General features: G+C 35.7%; 1 protein-coding gene across 1 annotated transcript in view; it reads left to right on the top strand.

The window, feature by feature from the left end:
• LOC121726087 overlaps window positions 1–18687 on the top strand; it is a 31578-nt gene extending 12891 nt beyond the window's left edge. The window contains exons 3-5 of the mRNA XM_042113316.1: window positions 113–158; window positions 4382–4564; window positions 17554–18687. Of these exons, the coding sequence (XP_041969250.1) occupies window positions 113–158; window positions 4382–4564; window positions 17554–18687 (1363 nt within the window). The remainder of the gene's footprint in view (window positions 1–112; window positions 159–4381; window positions 4565–17553) is intronic.
• Window positions 18688–19570: the final 883 nt, after the last annotated feature.

The raw sequence follows: 19570 nt of genomic DNA, 5'->3' as shown, positions 1-19570 counted from the left end.
GTTCAGAAGCAATAATAATTGTGTGAAGGTGGCGGCGGTCGGGTTACGGGCGATGGGAATTGAGTTAAAAACCTAATAGTTCCCCTGCGTCAGAAGATAATCATCGTTAGAGAGTATTAACGTTATTAAAACTATGTTATAGAACTTATAAAGATAAGGCCGGGCGCAGAAGCTTGCAGATTTTTCATTTTTTTTGTTTTATTGGTCAACATAATGTCAGAAAGTATTTTTTACTTTTCCAATGTTAATAAATTGAAAACCAAAAGTTTAATTTCAAGTTGGTCATAATCTGTTTTAAATTAGCACTGATTGCCTCGTAATGTGTGGTCTTATGGGCTAATCTACCGGATAACCCAAACAAAGATCATTGGCAGCATCTGGCAACAATAGCACGTGGCCTTTATTATTGCCAGCACACTGGAAAATTATGTGCCATATTAATTCGGTGTAATTAATGCTAAGGTTACCGACCGTAATAAAACACAATTTGATTATAATTGACACGAATTCTGATAATATAATTATTATACGATTATTAATAATTATTATTAGCATTGTTAGTATTGAGGCAATAATTAAAGGCTTTACTTTGATGTTTAGTTCATTTTACGTATTTGAGAAATTCAGCTATGGTAAAATGATTCTATAGTTCAATAGTCATATTTGTAACGACCAATTGTTGTACATAATATTTATAATGGCTGATTGTTATACAAATTTATACAAAGATTTTCTTACTTCAATTATTTTTCAGTACTTAATTAATTATTTACCTAAAAAATCCTAGTTATCTAGCACGGTTATTACAATTAGACAACAATAATCGTAATAGACACAAAATTAAATTACCGATAATATCGAGTAGTTTTATATGAAATTGAAAGAAAACAAGTAAAAAGTGTGCGTCTTACCTTACCAGTGTTTAATTTAAACTTCATACATGGCGCAGTTGGGCCGCGCGATAACACGTGTGACGTGACGCATCGTGTTATCAACTTTCAGCGCAAAGAAAATAGCAAAATAAAACGGGGATGAATTTTGAAAGAACAATAATTTTATTATTAGTTATGAACGAATTCATAACTGATTTTCTAAAGATATAATATTATGTACTTATAAATTGCCCGTTATAAAAATAAGTTTCTTTCAGCAAATCATAATAATAAAATATCTTAGAATGAGGATCCATAAAATTTAATTTGTCAATGCGCAGGTGATGCGACGCGTCGCTGCATTTTTAAATAACAATTGAAATAGATTTTTCTCTACTCAAGAGATTTTTTGTCAGAGTGAAAACTTCGAGCTGCGCTAAGCTACATGGCATCTTATATTCAGAAATATTAATATATATTTAAGGATATATTTTAAGGATCAATTCAGAAATATGCGTTGCCTTTTGACTAAAGTTAAGCCGTGAACCGATATTTAAGCTTTAAGGGTTGAAAGTACTGAATAAGGTCACAAATCTACCAGCATTATGGAGGATATTAAAAATTTTATATGACGAAGCTCATGCATAGCTGTAAAATTAAACGATTCACAATAAAGTCGGGCTAAGTCCGGCACATGTGCTCAGCTCAGGTTATAGCCAGTTATTGGCTCCGGTTTTTTATTATTGCCGAATAACCGATCCCGATTTGCGTGGCTTAATACCACTGGTTTATTTTACCATATCTCCTAGCCGGATTACGGCTAACAGTCGGGGCAGTTAATGGATTCTTTCAAAATTAAGTACACGGATTATTGGATATTTTATTCTCAATTTGAATTATCTTCCGATACAGGCATGCAATCGTTTTTGCATAATATAAAAATGTATATGAAGTTCGAAAATAGAGTTGTAAAGGCTTCATAAATATCTTTCTATGTCTCTACGGCAAAAGGATAGTTAAATATTATCAATAGTTATTTATATTCTATGCTAATTCATTATATTATTAATAAATGAGTGTACAGCACAGACATAGATCAAGATAGATACCGCATGTCACTTCATTTGTATGAAAACGATCGTGTCACTTTTTTCCTACCTACTAGTAATGCAATGATAAGAATCGTGTCCATTATCTAAGTTAGCATTTGTATTTGAATTTCTACAGCTCAATACGGCACTTTTAGGCATTTAGGCAATTTTGAAATTCCGATTGGTGTCCGATTGTGATAGCAGACTAAAGAACAGATATTCGAAAGACGAGCATTGCTCGTCGTTTGGGAACGCGATATGGCACGCGAAGTACATACACATGCGGTATCTACCTTGATCTATATTTGTGGTGTACAGACATATTTAATGAGTCAGTTCGCTGAATCTGCTGAGTTTTAGCGTGAAAAGATAACAGACAGCTGTTACCTCTTCACGCTCAGTCGTTGTTTGACATAAAGATACTTGGAGTCCCCCACATAAGATAGTAAAACTAATATGTATAGCAACATAATAAAAAAGACGTGAGTGGAAGAAAAAGGTAAGTAGCATAAAAATATCCGTTTTTTTGCTTAAATGGAGGCTTTAGGGCCGGAAAAAATATTTTAAATAGAAAAACTGTGAATTATATGTGTAGCCAGATATGGTTATGAAGTAGATAAGTTACAAATTTTATGAAAATAATAAGGGAAAAAATGAGTTATTGTCCGTATGTTACGAAATGTTACTTGTTCGATTCTTCCACTCACGTCTCATTATTATCATTAAAACAGGCAGAACTGAAGTGAAATTATAATAATAATTTTAAATTAAATTTAAAAACAACCCACGATTATAAACTCTTTCAAGTAACTTTATAAATTAGGAGAGAATGCTCATGACATCAAACAATGTGCCAATATTTAATGACTGTTTGTAGAGGACCATTCCTAACAATGTTTTTTTTTTATATTTTTTTTTATTATAAATTTGTGGCCGCCTATGGACTGTTCGTCCATATCCTTTTTTTGTTATTTTATTATAAAGATTTTTCGCACCAAGGATAATTGAAATAATATTATGAATTTAAATTAATTGTGGTCCATCACGCCATGGACACTTTTTTTTATATAAGTAATATATTATATACAGGGTTTAACAAAAATAAGTGATAATACTTTAGGGTGTGTACGTGTTCCTTGTAGAGAGTTAACTGTGAAAGTAGCAGCTCTGAATTTGTATGGGCAAGGGCCCGAGCGTCACGAGTTTCCCCATACAAAAGTGAAAAAAAAATTGGTCTTTCAGCGCTGCTACTTTCACAGTGAACTCTCTACAAGGAACACGTACACACCCTAAAGTATTATTACTTATTTTTGTTACACACTGTATATATATATATATATATATATATATATATATATATATATATATATATATATATATATATATATATATCATCTCTCCACCAAGCCAATATCACAACATCTATATATATATATATATATATATATATATATATATATATATATATATATATATATATATATATATATATATATATATATATATATATATATTCCTTACATTTTATGCTGCTCCACCCTTTGCCTTTAGATGTTGTGATATTGGCTTGGTGGAGAGGGGTCACTCAAGCTGGGTGGAGTTTCTAGGGTGTTAAAAAGATATCGTTCTGTGTCGAATCTACCCGCCATGTGGCTTAGGACTTTATCGTTCCTGTCTTTTTTTCCTAACAATGTTTCAGTCACAATGTAATATAATATGAATAGGCAGTACTTCGTTTAGTACACACCGCATTTTATTTGCAAAGGACTTCATTGTCATTTGTCCCTAAGCTCTTAGCTCTATCACTTGACTTTTATTAATAATTAATATTAATATAAAAAAAATTAGCAATAATTAAAAAAATTAGCAAAATCCACCGGTGTTTTTCCAAACAATTGTTATTGTTAATCTTGTGTTTGTTAATTATGTACCTAATTTAATTAATTATAGTTTAGTGCTCTCCATTATAATAATTATAGATATAGGTTAATTTAATCTTGAAAGAGTGTATATTATTATAATATATTACATATTATATATTACACTGTCAGTATGTAAAAGTTTAGTACATAATAATATTTCAATGCTTGTTTAAATAACAGATGGTTGATTGATTTAATTTTACAAAATAAATACACATTTGTTAACAATAACGGGAAATTATACAATAAAGGGAAATTTTATTAACATCACTTAGATTTACTCTAAGCATTAATTAATAAAATATAAACTACAATTTTTTTGAAACACAATACAGGTAGTATCAGTTACATGTAGTTATAAAATTAATTAAATTAATAACGCTAATGAAATTTAATTTGCAGGTAGAAGCACGAAAGGCATCCATAATTATAAGGCTAAATTACACATGCGGCCCGGGAGAGCAATTGACAAAGTTTTGTGTTTATTAAAAACTAGCGCACCCGCGAGATCACCGCGTACCTGCGCCGCCTACCACAGGGCAATGCCGCCTACCACACGGCAATGCCGCCTACCACAGGGCAATGCCGCCTACCACAGGGCAATGCCGCCTACCACAGGGCAATGCCGCCTACCACAGGGCAATGCCGCCTACCACAGGGCAATGCCGCCTACCACAGGGCAATTTAATTATAGTATCGCCAATCGCTTTTAAGTTTACTTAATACTATTTTTTTACTTAATACTATACTTTTAAGTTTTACTATACTTGTGTGCACGATCAGAGAAGTTGATTAAATAAGCAGATAGCGGGCCTTCGTCGGTCGTGCTATGTTAAACCCAGCCGACAGATTACGACTAAAATTGAATTGACATAGACCAGTCAAATAAAATAGGTTTGTCGACTGCCTGCGGACCAATTTCGTCGTTGGTACATACAATTTTACTGCCTAGCCTAGAGTCTAAACTCTAAACTATAAAATAATAGCAATTAAAACGTAACAAAGAATAGTTAAGGAGATTATGTGTTATTTAAAAACTTTAGCTTTTTAAGCCGAGGTACTTTATTGCTTGAAGAACACGCTTTAAACTTAAGAACTGGAAGCCCTCTTTAGATAAGTTTACAACTTTAATTAAATCTCTATTTACTCTCGTAGTGTGTTTAATAAATAAGTTATTAAAATTAAAATAATAAATTATTTATTTTATTTTTGTTGCGTTTCTGTGGGAACAGCACATTTTTCTGTAATAAAAATCGGCCAAGTAAGTAATAAGAAGGGAATCCGTACCACAATAGAGCAAAAATAGGCTGAAAATTGTGTTTTTTGTATGGATTTATTTAAATTTTATTATTAATTATTATTATTAAAGTACAAAATATAAAACTGAGTACTTCTTGAATATTTCATTTTCAAGTGCCTATGTATTGCCATTTGCCGTTATTGATAAGTATCGAGAAAAAAATTGCAAAAAAAAAACAAGTTTGTTGTATGAGAGCCCCATAAAATATTAAATTTATTTTGTTTTTAGTATTTGTTGTTATAGCGGTAACAGATATACACAATCTGTGAAAATTTTAGAAGTCTAGGTATAGCGGTTCTTGAGTTACAGCCTGGAGACACAGACAGACAGACGGAAAAACATCGAGGTCTTAGTAATTGGGTCCCGTTTTTACCCTTTTAGTACGGAACCCTAAAAACCATCCTATGTGACTTGAAAGTATCTCTATAATTTTCTTATAAATTTTATGAAACAAGGCGGAAAACGAGCAAACGGGTCACCTGATGGAAAGCAACTTCCGTCGCCCATAGACACTCGCAGCATCAGAAGAGCTGCAGGTGCGTTGCCAGCCTTTTAAGAGGGAATAGGGTAATAGGGGAGGGTAGGGCTGGGAAGGGAAGGGAATAGGGGAGGGTAGGAAGGGAATAGGATAGGGTATTGGGCCTCCGGTAAACTCACTAACTCGGCGAAACACAGCGTAAGCGCTGTTTCACGCCGGTTTTCTGTGAGAAAGTGGTATTTCTCCGGTCGAGCCGGCCCATTCGTGCCGAAGCATGGCTCTCCCACGTACACTTATACATCTGTCTGATTTTGCTTTACACAATATTATCTAGTACCTCTATGTAAAGTAAATCAGCCCACATGATTCAATGCACACAAACATTATTTGTTCGTTTATATTGAGTAAATACATACGCCAAACACACGAATTCATATCAAACATTCTCTTATTATATCATGGAAAAAAGTTACCACCAGAGATATTATTATAATCTATTCGTAGACTGATGGCGGACAATCTACGATATTTGGCTTGGTTATGTAAAGTCAATATAAGTCAAGATCTGACGGCCAGGCTTGACATTACCCAACCAAGTTACGTAGGTCCACCATCTGTATATTATTATGAATTAGTTTCTCTGATAGCACCTATCTAAAGACACAAACTTTCTCCGTTTCTTTCATTGTCTTTGTGATGATTACAGGCTAAAGTCTGTTATAAATGGAAATCGACATGGTCAAAAGGAACAATTTTAAAGGAACAATGGAGTATTCGCATCACGCGCCGCGGCTGACCGGTCGAATTTGGCTGGGGTTGCCATACATAAATATTCCGCCGGCCTCCCCGACCGCCTCGTAGGACCGTGCTGATTGCGCTGTAAACTGAAGCCAATTTCTAAACAACTAATACTTATTCATTGCGTGATAATCTGCTCCTTCTCAATGTGCCGTCTTCTTTGGGAGGTTGGTTGTCATTATAGCTTTTTTAATTTTAAAAATTGTTATACTAAGCCCCAATTTTACGAACGACTGTTAAAGTTAATGCTCGCATGAGTATTACGTTACCTCTTTCGTTTTTCTTATGAATGAAAGAGAAGACATGACATTTTAACAAGCTGTTGCACATTAAGCAAAACGACTAAGAAAAAAAAATACATACAGCCGAACGTATTACCTCCTCCTTTTTGGAAGTCGGTCAAAAATTCGACTAGTCTCGGCTTAACACTAACAATGTTGCAGCCTGTGTAAATAAAATGTAATTTAATGTCACTAACGTCAGTTATCGCACAATTCGAATACCCTAATTCAGGGAAAAATTGGCCCCTTTCCTGCAGCCTGCAAATTATAGCTCCTATTACAGGGGCTAAAGGACGTAGAATTTCAACACGTACGTAAATTCATTCAGACAAATCGAGTCGTACTGATCATGGGAGTAAGGTAAAAAGTCGCTTAACGAATATTATGAATGTGAAACAATTTTCATTGAAAAGCGTAAGACTGGAAAATGGCCGTCTATATTCTTTGCTATACACGTTTGATTCGTCAAGCGTTGATTGGGCCCGTTCTCGCAATTTGACTCCTATTACCTTTGTAACTAAAGAATTACTTCAGAAATTGCTGTAGTAGAAATAAATATATTAATACCACTATTATCAATCTGTCTTCTCAACGTTATTAACTTATGTTATTGAATGCAACAGCAGACCGCTGAATTAACCGTGTATCTAAGATGTAGAATTTTCGTTTTAATTTATCAAGCAATTTATTCAAATCAAATCAATAAATATATACGAATATTAAAAATATAATTTTCAAAGACTACAAAATATGGGATAAAACATGTTTAGTTTAATTCTTAATTTTTATACGACAAAAATTGCTGTTTCAGGGTTCACAGAAGTAGTTGATAATTAGGCAGTAGCTTATACAATATTCTTACTCTAATAATTTATCTTCCGCAGCAACGACATCTGCTTGGTATAATTTGGTGTTTGGTTTTAATAGTAATAATTTATTTCGTAAACGCGTGCCGCCAATGATTTGCAATTCAAAAAAATATACGACACACGCCTTAACGGTGTCCCCATATGTCTCCCTTATGAAGTTATGACGCTTCTGCGAAATCTTAAATTATATTATACTCTTTGTCATAAAATATTATATTATTTGTATACCCACTGATGCGTTCCAATTTTTATGATACAAACGCGTGTTAAAAACGCGGTTTCAAATGGCTGCCTTAATTGGAATTAATAATAAGTAACAGATAAATAATATTTTGGGTTAAATGGAGTAAGGATGGACGAAATAATATGTTAGGAAATTTAAAGTAAAGCTCACAATTTTCCTGCATCACTGCAGGAAAATTGTGGCTGTGTTGAAACTGATGATGAAAGTTGATGATTTTGAATTATTATTATTATGGTTCAACAGTTTGAATGGTACGGTACTATTTACCACGGACACACGTAAAACTAACATTCCTCTTTTTTGGCGGGGTTAAAAAGACAGATCAATGGGATTTACTGTTAGGAAGATGGGTCTTATGATTCTCGCGTAAAGCGAAACCGCCTTTGTATGAAAAAAGATGGTGGAAGATTTAGTGGTTTTCGACATTAGCGGCCTCAAACGGCCGTATTCGAAGAGGACGTGCCGGAGGCTCGGAGTTGACAAAGAAAAATATTCTACCACGAGTGCCCTCGAAATATGACTCCCCGCCGCGCCGTACCGGGGTGTACGTGGAGAGGGCTATTTGCGCGGGGGCACCGGCTGTACGCTCTATACATAAAGTCACATAAATAAAGCTACAAACTTTGTACGTTTACTTATAAACCTTAAGCACCCCCGAGGCCGGGTTGCTAATGAGAGAGCACTTCGGGGCTCTCGACAGTTTGCAAAAACTTACCTTCAAACTTCTTTTTAACTACTAAAACGTCTTAAATGTTCACTAGTAACTTGTTGTGTGCATAGTTTGAAGATGTTTACGTTATTGTAAATTGTTCGAATTGTTAAGCGCAAGCTTAGTATAATGATTTGAAACTATCCTTCCTTCTTCTTTCTACCTATGTTATAAATGCGAAAGTATGTCTGTCTAATTGTCGTCTGTGTTTACCTTTCTATACGCTTATACGAATGAACCGATTTAGATGAATGTTGGTATGGATAGACTAGTAAAACTACTGCACGCATAAAATTCAATTGTTTTTAAGCCAAAAATATGAACGGCCTATAAAAATGGCGTTGGCTTAATCTAAAACTATTCGATGCTTTCGAAATAAAACAATTCAAATGTAGTGGTAATGAAAACTATTAAATAAACGTGTCAGAATGCATCTGTAAACGTTAAAAAGTAAAGAGAAAAAAGAATCTTATGAGAACGCAGTTTCGAATATGGCTTGTAATGAGCGCGTAATAATTTTATTACGCCGGCGTTACTCAAAAACTCTGTGTGATTTATGTAACGTTATAAACTGTAGCATGCTGTAACCACATGTTTCAATGTGTTTTATTTACTCTCATTTCTTTAAAATGAGTCATAGGAATCTAATATCTACTACTAACTTCGACTTTTGGTTGTCAGACTAGTAAGTCAATTAACCTTACAAACAAAAATCCACGCTGCATGCTGCGCATGTGCAGACGATATAGTTATAAAGTGATTTTTTCTTGTCTGATATGCCAGAAAAAGCGCTTGGCAAATTGGGATAAAACTGGCTTGGACAATTAATAATTTGTCTGCTTAGCGTTATTCTTCTAATTAAAACCCCAATTAAGCTCAAACCAAGCCTGATTGTGAATTCAGGATGTCACAATTAAAAAATAATATATTACTTTGCAAATAGATCGGTTACGCGATCAAGCGTGCAAGCGGTCAGTTTTGCGTTCCTTCGTTCTTCGTTTCTACTTTTAAATATAGAGATACTCACACAGGGGGCGTTCTGACCACGCCAAATTCCTCCTGTGTGACTCCTCGAACCTCGACGCTCGAACCCGTGACCGCCCTCTGTCTGATAGGTCCCTTAGAACAAGACTAAGTTCATAACTCAACAACATAATAGCACCAAATAATATGTATATCCATAACAAGAAGTCTGTCTGTATTGTTCATTCTATGTTCATGTTAATTAAATTCAGAGCGCCCAGTAATTGCTTTCTCAGTCCCTAATTTAATCATAATCAAAGAAGTAATAACACAAACAGTTATAATATTAGTAGTTTCGTATCAGATACTATTGTATACTTAATATTCATTTAATTGTATAATATTATACAGTACAATATGATGATATGATGTCCGCAACTCCGTTGATATTCATTTAATTGTATAATATTATACAGTACAATATATATGATGTCCGCCATAAACCAAGATTCGTTTATGGCGCGGGGACCGCACAATTATCCGGGATATAAAGTATCCTAGATTCCTTTCCCGGGACTCTAAATAATTATCTCCATACCAATTTCAGCAAAATTGGTTCAGCGGTTTGGGCGTGAAGAGGTATAACAATTTCGCATTTATAATATCAGTATGGATAATACTAGCTTTTGCTGACAGACTCCTACCGCAAATATTATATGGAAACCCACATTAATCGTAATAATTTAATTCCAGTAATAAATAAATTCCAGTAATAAAAAGTATTCCATTAAAAAGCGTCTAGTGCCTATTTTTGGAACCTGTGCCAAATGTTTGGCAGTTGGCTCAGGTTATCAAGTTTTTTTTATATTAAGTAGGAAGTCACGAAAAGTGACTGTAATATACGGACGGACAGACAGACAGACTAACAGACGTGACCAATCTTTAAGCTGGTTCTGTATTTTGTTATTTAGCTACGGAACTCTAAATACAGCAAGCAAAACATAATATAATAATATTTTATGGATCATGTTATCAAAATACAGTCATGGACTCGAGGCAATAGTACCTTCGGGTCATCATCTCTTAGAAATAAATATTATAATTATTATTATTTTGTACGTAAGAAATGACAATTTAAAATAAAAAAATTATATAAATTGATGTAATTAAATTCGACGGGAATCCTTTAAAAGCGTCTCACAAACAACCCCCAAGTTTATGATTGTCACTGTACATTGTCGGGATAAGTCTCCGTACTTGGATTTAAGATCAAAGAGCGAAATTTAATGAAGCCTCAGGCGCCATATTGTAATATTGAAATTGATTGATCGGGCGTAAGGGGTCTCGCGTCCTTGTTCAAATTAAATTTCTAACTTCGATAGGTATATTTCACTGGTTCGAAATTTTCATTTTAGGGTTATAAATTAATTCATCGTGATTCGCTAATAATACAAAGTGATTTCCGAAATTACCATATTATTTACGTAGTAAACTGCGGGTTTGTGTGTGATTTAATATCTGTATATTCACTCCGCTATAATACATAACTATTTCTCTGGCCCCGGAGAATTGTATTCAAATCCATTGTTCACACACCTGCTTTCCATTCTAGTGAATGTTAGAGTAGTCATGTAGATCGCTAGTATTACTTACTTAACTTGGCTCATAACGACGGATTAGTAATTTATTCGAATACAATAATACCATCAATTCTTCATCTCGAGTAACAAAGAATAAAATTCAATTATTCAAATACGGAGGCAAAGAATTTACATTCCGAATACAAAGTAACGCCCGTTTGATGTTCTATCAATTCGAAAATGATAGCCGAGTCTAATCATTCGTTTAATTATATTTTAGAACATTTGGCTATTTGTCGATAATAATGTTTATGAACTGTTTCAGTTTACTTTGTGTGGGCACTAGGCCCTCTTTGGTAAATGTTAACAATACTTATCTATGAATGTATAACTATATAATTCAAAGGTGACTATTATGCAGAGCCTAAAATACCATGCCAAATTCGATCATCAGTTGGGTAAGTTGGGTAGTTCTTGCGTGAAGAAGTGACAATCATACAAAAGTTTCGCTTTTAAAATTAGTGTGTATTTCCGCAAGGCTAGCGCAGAAGAATATAACGGCTTATTGGTCTCGATAATATAGTCATATGGGTTCAATTTGAATAGTAAAAAGCGTCAAAGAAATTGAATATAAGATTTATGGCACTTCCAAAATTCATATGGCATAAGTTTAAGAGTTGGCGACAGTCCAGGTATAAACTTAGGCAGTACGAATTCAAAGTTGGCTATAGAATTGATATGATTACTTAACTGAGCTCCTCGATTTATCATCCCCTTTCGTGATGTGATTCATCTAATTTTACGTTTGATAGTTATAATGTTTCTATATCTCTTTCGATGTCCCATTATTAAACGATTTCCAAAAAGGAGGAGGTTATATTATGTTCGGCTGTGGATATTTTTTTTTGTATGTTCAACGATTACTCCGCCGTTTGTGAACCGATTTTCAAAATTTTTGTATTGTTACATTAGGTTTCACTCCAATTTGGTCCTATTTTCACAAAAGTGGTGATCTGATGATGCGTTCCATGAGTAATCAAGGGAACTCCTCAAAATGTGTATGGAAAAATGTAGTGACTTCGGTTTCGTGAAAAGTATTCTAAGCAAATTATGATACCAAAGAAAATGGATTAAATAAAATAAAATAATATAAACTTCACGCTTCGTACGAGTGTCCAATACGAAATTATCAGAGTAGTCAGTCATTATAGTGTTACGTGCTAGGGTTCGAGGATTTGGAGAGAAAGACCTGGTGACTCTCTAGAAGACTTTATTCACTATGACTAACACAACACTGAGGGTCACACACTAATCACTATCACTGTCCTAGGTCGTAGCCAAGTCGCAGATTTCACTATTGATCACTTGTTTTCACTCCGAAGTCATCTCAAAGATCGCTCAGACTAAACTGAATTACAGCCCGCCCTCCTGCGACTATTTATGTGGGTCGAGGCGAGCCCTAGACTGTTCGAGGATATTTCTTCCCGAATGTACATAATTGGCGTAAACAAGGCGAGGCGAGCCCAGACTGTTCGAAAACATTTCTTCGCGAATGTACATAATTGGCGTAAACAACTGTGGAATACTTCGAGAAGCTTAACGCCATCTAGTATCCAATAGCGGATTTACGCTGTCTGCGTTTTCTCAGTAAGTTGCGCTGGTGTGACGCTAGATGGCTCTATGTGTCCGTAACAATAGTTAACAATTATTATGTTATAGAGGATTTATCTCTGTTATAAATAAGTATTAACTAACTTATTAATAATTATTACAATATATGTAGGTATTAGGTACCTACTATCAAATATTATATTAAGCCATAATATTCTATTAAGCTATAAAAATTAAAATATTCTCTATTATAATATGAAAACATTAGACCCGCGGGACTCATATTAAATAGACAACAATAATTTAGTGCCTAGTAAATGTTTAAATTTAAATTTCTCTGTCATTGAACATTAAATATACGTTCTTTAATTAGTAAATATGTAGATTTAAATACAAACACGAAAAGTTTATGGTAGAACCACGTTTGACTCAATCCCCTCTTCCCCTCCCCAATTATGAAATTTTGTGGCTCGTCTCGTGGTTGGACCATAGTCTAATAAATAGTAACTTTGACAGTGACGATTCATTCATAACGCAGACACGCTTGTTCCGTTTCAGTTTTCTAAAAATATTCGAAACAATTTGGGTTATGACTTACGACAGAGCAGGTGGAGTATTTTGTCGAAGTTTATTGGTGGACATGACTTGCCAGCGCTAACATTTCTTGCACTTTACGATGTAATTATGTATGATTAATGCTAAACTTTTGTCAAAGCCAACTGCCAAAACATTAGAATATCTACAATGCCTTTAGCCAAGACGCTTGTGATAGGTTCAGCAAAATAAGAACTGCACAGCTTGGACAGGATAGAAATTATATTAAACTTTAAACAAATAGAAAATGTGTACAATATTATGTAGGAAGCACAAACAATAAATCATAAGAGACAATATAAGATAGCAATAATAGACAAGTAAAAACTGCAGCCATTCTCAATTTAAATAAACTATCAAAAGGTATTCATGCCGCGTTCGTCACAATGCTTTTGTTATATGTCAAAAGTTTAATGAATGCAATTTGTTTTTCCTCTATATTCTAAAGGCACTGCAAATTCAATGTCACTTTAGCGATGAGCTCTATTTTATTAAGGTGATCATAACTTAGTGTTCATGCTACATCCACGAAAGAAAATAATACCGAAACGAGCCTAACTGAGCTGCGGTTATACATCAAAACATAAGCTACGCGAAAAAACTTTTGATCGTTAATATGAACGAGTATGGGCACCAGTGTGGAGCGTGGAGCTGGGTGATTAAATATTAAAATGTCAAATATATTTGTGCATCAGCTAAGCTCCGGAAATATTGATTCTTTCATATTTTTAAGAGCGGTCGGAACCCGTTGAAATATTTTGACACGAACACATAAATTCTTTAGTACACCGCAGTAGTTAGCTTTAAAATATCACTACTGTCCATTTTGTGAAACTGATGTTCAGTAAAATGTTTTATCGCCTTTTACTAATAGGTCAGTTTTCATGTGAAAATACAAACATAGGTTACTTAGAAAGCTTGCATTGGATTTACGATTTCACTGCATCCTATCCTACTATAATATTATAAAGGCGAAAGTTTGTAAGTTTGTGAGGATGTATGGATGTATGTATGGATGTTTGTTACTCTTCTACGTAAAAACTACTGGATGGATTTTAATGAAACTTTACAATAATATAGCCTATACATCAGAATTACACATAAGCTACAATTTTAACCGACTTTCAAAATACTGTTTGTGAACCGATTTTCAAAATTTTTGTTTTTTTGTATTAGGTTTCACTCCAATTTGGCCCCATGTTCAAAAAAGTAATGACTTGATAGAGGGATCCATAAGTAATCGAGGGAACTCCTCAAAATTTATATGAAAAAATGTGGTGACTTCGGTTTCGTGAGAAGTATTCTAAGCATATGATACCAACAAGTAAGATTTTGCACCGAGGTATACCTGCTTCGGAAGGTGCTGAGAGTACTCCTAATTCTTTATAGTTTGGGAGTTTCGGCGTTGCTTTAAGAATGGAACGCATATGCTACTATGCAAATGATATCCATAATCATCATCATGATCATAATCACTACCATAGTATGATTATGAGCCTATTATGATTTATGACCCGATTATTAGTACTTTTCATATTGTTTTAGATCAAGACTCGAATTTGTCAAGCGATTTAAAAAAATCTTTACTAACAAATAATAATATAATATAATTATAAGCCTGAAGAGTTTGTTCGTTTGCTTGAACGCGCAGGATTCAGGAACTACCGACCCGATTTAAAAAATTATTTCAGTGTTAGATATGTGGATATAGAGTGGCACAGATATCGAGTAGGGACTATTTGTGAGGTTTCCGTAAAATTCCTAATTTACGCGGGCGAAGCCGCGCGGGACATCTAGTATGGCATAATATATGAGTCGCCAATTAACATGACCTTAGATGCTTTATTTCTAATTTCGATGTCAAAATCGAATGCAAGTTGCCTGAGTATAAACACGATTGGAACCCGTTAAGCTCATCTTTCCTCTTCGATTTCGGCTGCTGGCCTTTCACGAGCCAAGGCAGAATATGTAACGCACTATTTCTATAAAATTAGTCCATTAAGCAATTAACACTGAAACATTGGTGTCCGGTACAATAGACCCAGGGCCGTACATTACCACGTTAGTGCGTTATAAATTTCACTAACAGCTAATACAATCGAGGCGGTATAAAAGGACGCATCAATAAATTAGTATTCGTGCAATTACAAATGGCTGCGCGAATGCAAACGAAATTAATGAGGTGATAATACACCGGGACAAAGCCGAGGCTTTGTTACTCGGTGTTTTACCACTAATATTAATAAAAAATATCAAACAATACTTATATATTTACGTACACAGAGAGGAAACGACAAAATTAATCAGAATTATTTTTTATGAGAGTTTTATGCAGAGACGAGTTTATCTCTGGAATGCATAGGCAAAATATTTAAATGCCATGCTTCGGCACGAATGGGCCGGCTCGACCGGAGAAATACCACGGGCTCACAGAAAACCGGCGTGAAACCCCCGGCCGAGGCCCAATCCCCTACCCTTTTCCCTTCATTACCCTTTACCATTACTCCTATTTCCTTTTAATTTCTTCTCTTTCTTGACAGACAGGTCAGGTTCAGGTTGATTAATAGTTTACTATAAACATCATTATGAATACTGGAATTAAAAAAGTCTATGTGCCAAAAACAAAATGTGGAGGAATTGTTGATCAAAATTGTAGCTCATCTTCTTAGTAAATTATTGTTTATTTTTTTAAGGGAAATGCTTATATTACGATAAAATCTCTTTCTTTAGAAAAAAAACCCAAAGTATTTTACTTATCGATTACTACAACAAAATTAAAAACCCTAAGTCCAATATTCTAACTAACTTAAAGGCTCAGTGCCATGGATTATGATCTAAGTTCCAATGTTTGTTTCGGTAAATTGGCACTTTTTTTTCCGGCTCAAAACTAGAATGGCCCATTTATAATAATAATAATATTCAGATTATATTATATTATAATGATTATTTTGTGTTATCATAACAATACTCACAGTAGTTAATGAATTATAATATTTCTAGTTTATTAATTAAAGTACTCCTAATTTGTTTAATTGAAACTAATTACTACCAGCGCGTGATCTCGTCTCGTGTACCGCAGGCGGATAACCATCGCCTATCATTCTAGACGATACTTGGACGATACTTCCAACATTATTTTAGTTAATTTAACATTATAATTATTGAATTTTAATTTTACTCATATATTAACATTATAAAGCTGAAGAGTTTGTTTGCTTGTTTGTTTGTTTGAACGCGCTAATCTCACGAACTAGTGGTCTGATTTGAAAAATTCCTTTAGTGTTAAATAGGTCATTTATCGAGAAAGGCTATATTATGTAATATTATCACGCTACTATAAGACCTAAAAACAGAGGAAAACGTAAAAAAATTATGTACTTACTATTACAGTGCTTATCTCACGAAGAACTCGATCAATTTTTATGTTATTTGGCACAGATATAGAGAGGACTACGTGAAGAGACAAAGACAATTTAAAATTCCTAATTTACGCGGGCCAAGCCGCGCGGAACATCTAGTAATAAAATACGTACTAGATACAGACAATTAGGTAGTAGATCAAGTTATGACATATTCATGTCTACTAATTAATTATCTGATTTTAAATACTTATTAGACGTTGCTAGCACCTTTCTTGCGCCGAATTCATCAAGACGTGCACGGTAATTTGCCATTGCTAATGAAAATTATCCTGTCCTATCTATTGGATCTTAGTATCCATATCGGTACTTTGGTTTGAGTGAGTAGAGGCAACAGATAGATACATTTACCTCATTAATTATATTAGTATGAACATTTTACATGCGAAGATAGTGCGAACCAAGATTGAAAACAAAAAGAACAGTCCAAACAAAGTATAAAGTAATTGATTTATAGTTGAATTATCGAGATTGAGAGCACCGTTTGATGGCATGGAATTCAAAACAATATATGGAAATACATACTGGCAAGGACATCAGTCGTCACGCGACACGCCGTGCCAATAATACCTAGCACCGAGTATACAATATATACTGTGACTGAGACGACGGGTTAATGACAAAGAATATGCATATCGCAGAGGATCCACAAGATTAATACTACTATTTACACGGGTGACTAAAGCCGGGCAATTCGACTACGCGCCGCATGCGGCTAAAGCCGCAAGCCCCAAAGTCGTGCGGCCAATGGCTGGTGACTAAAATTGACCGTGCAAACGCTCAGTCGCAACTCGCAAGCGATCGCTTGATGCAAATACATAGCTGAGATCTCGGGTGGCACAGGCGATTTTTGTAGAATGTGTCGCGTTGATCACCGGAACGGTAATCACCGCGACGGGTATCAACGCGACGGAGATCACCGCGACGGGTATCAACGCGACGGAGATCACCGCGACGGGTATCAACGCGACGGAGATCACCGCGACGGGTATCAACGCGACGGAGATCACCGCGACGGGTATCAACGCGACGGAGATCACCGCGACGGGTATCAACGCGACGGAGATCACCGCGACGGGTATCAACGCGACGGGTATCAACGCGACGGAGATCACCGCGACGGGTATCAACGCGACGGAGATCACCGCGACGGGTATCAACGCGACGGAGATCACCGCGACGGGTATCAACGCGACGGAGATCACCGCGACGGGTATCAACGCGACGGAGAATACCGCGACGGGTATCAACGCGACGGAGATCACCGCGACGGGTATCAACGCGACGGAGATCACCGCGACGTGTATCAACGCGACGGAGATCACCGCGACGGGTATCAACGCGACGGAGATTACCGCGACGGGTATCAACGCGACGGAGATCACCGCGACGGGTATCAACGCGACGGAGATCACCGCGACGGGTATCAACGCGACGGGTATCAACGCGACGGAGATCACCGCGACGGGTATCAACGCGACGGAGATCACCGCGACGGGTATCAACGCGACGGAGATCACCGCGACGGGTATCAACGCGACGGAGATCACCGCGACGGGTATCAACGCGACGGAGATCACCGCGACGGGTATCAACGCGACGGAGATCACCGCGACGGGTATCAACGCGACGGAGATCACCGCGACGGGTATCAACGCGACGGAGTTCACCGCGACGGGTATCAACGCGACGGAGATCACCAAGACGGGAATCACTGCGTCGGGTACACTACTACGAGCTCACCTCTCCGGGCTCTGTGGCCGTTACTTGTCCTACATATCTACCTGCCGGCAATCTAGCTGCCTACAACCTACCTGCCTACCTGAACCCTACCTGCCTGCCCTGCATCCAGTCTACTTACAACATACCTATCTACCACTTACCTACCGGAGCTTTCAGGAAAGTAAAGTACACATGGGCACAACAGGATCACACTTTGTGAAAGACGAACTATGACCCCTATTCCCTATAATCTATATTCTTTCTATCTATATCTATATTTTAATATATTTTTAAGTTCATTTCTATTAATTTTATTTAACACACCTATAAGTGTTACAACGGCATAAAAATCTAAATGAGTCAATGAAAATTTTATGTCAAAATTGATCAAAAGCTTAAACTTAAGCGTGTTTGCATCAACATTTGCTTTGTAGCAAACTAATAATGCATGGACGTAAAGTCAGTACGGACTGTCCAATTTCTCTGCTGGATTTCAGGGTGATAGTGTAGTATGTGAATTAAATCAAGCATGCCTATGTTGAAACTTTATAAAGGAGAGCCTTTAGGTAACAGTATGCAAAATCATGCGAAGAATTGCCACCTATCAACGAACGGAAGTTGTCTTGCATATCAAAATTCCTCTTTGAAAACTAGTTCCCAAGAATTTAAAAGTACGTAAACGTTCTGCGATGTGGTGCATCTGATAAAATATTCTTTGTTTTGATTTTAAACAGTTCACAAATCAGTCCGTATGGCGTTCGGTACAAAGAAATACCTTTTAGGGCGTTATTTATAAAGGTATTTTCGGATCGAGACGTGAGTTGCTGTGTTTATGTTGGAAGACTTGGGAGAAACGTGGGTACGATTTAAAGCTGAGCGCTTGTGTAAATTAATGTTATTCAGTCAATACATTTAACATATTTCAAATTATTTCAAAATGCTGGAACTTTGATGTTTTAATTTATCTCACATCAGCTGAATTACTGTTGTTTATAAGGTTATATACACACATTTAATTAGTAGTTTTAGTCTGTCAAAAAAGTGAAGAAATCAAAAAGTGGCAACATCGTAGTGTCATCCCTTTTTTCTTAGATTGATTTGAAAGGGATGAAAATAC

The sequence above is a fragment of the Aricia agestis genome, chromosome 4 (assembly GCF_905147365.1).
Source record: "Aricia agestis chromosome 4, ilAriAges1.1, whole genome shotgun sequence".
NCBI classification, from domain to species: Eukaryota; Metazoa; Arthropoda; class Insecta; order Lepidoptera; family Lycaenidae; genus Aricia; species Aricia agestis.
The sequence above is the reverse complement of the archived record's forward strand: the minus strand, read 5'-3'. Positions and strand labels throughout refer to the sequence as shown.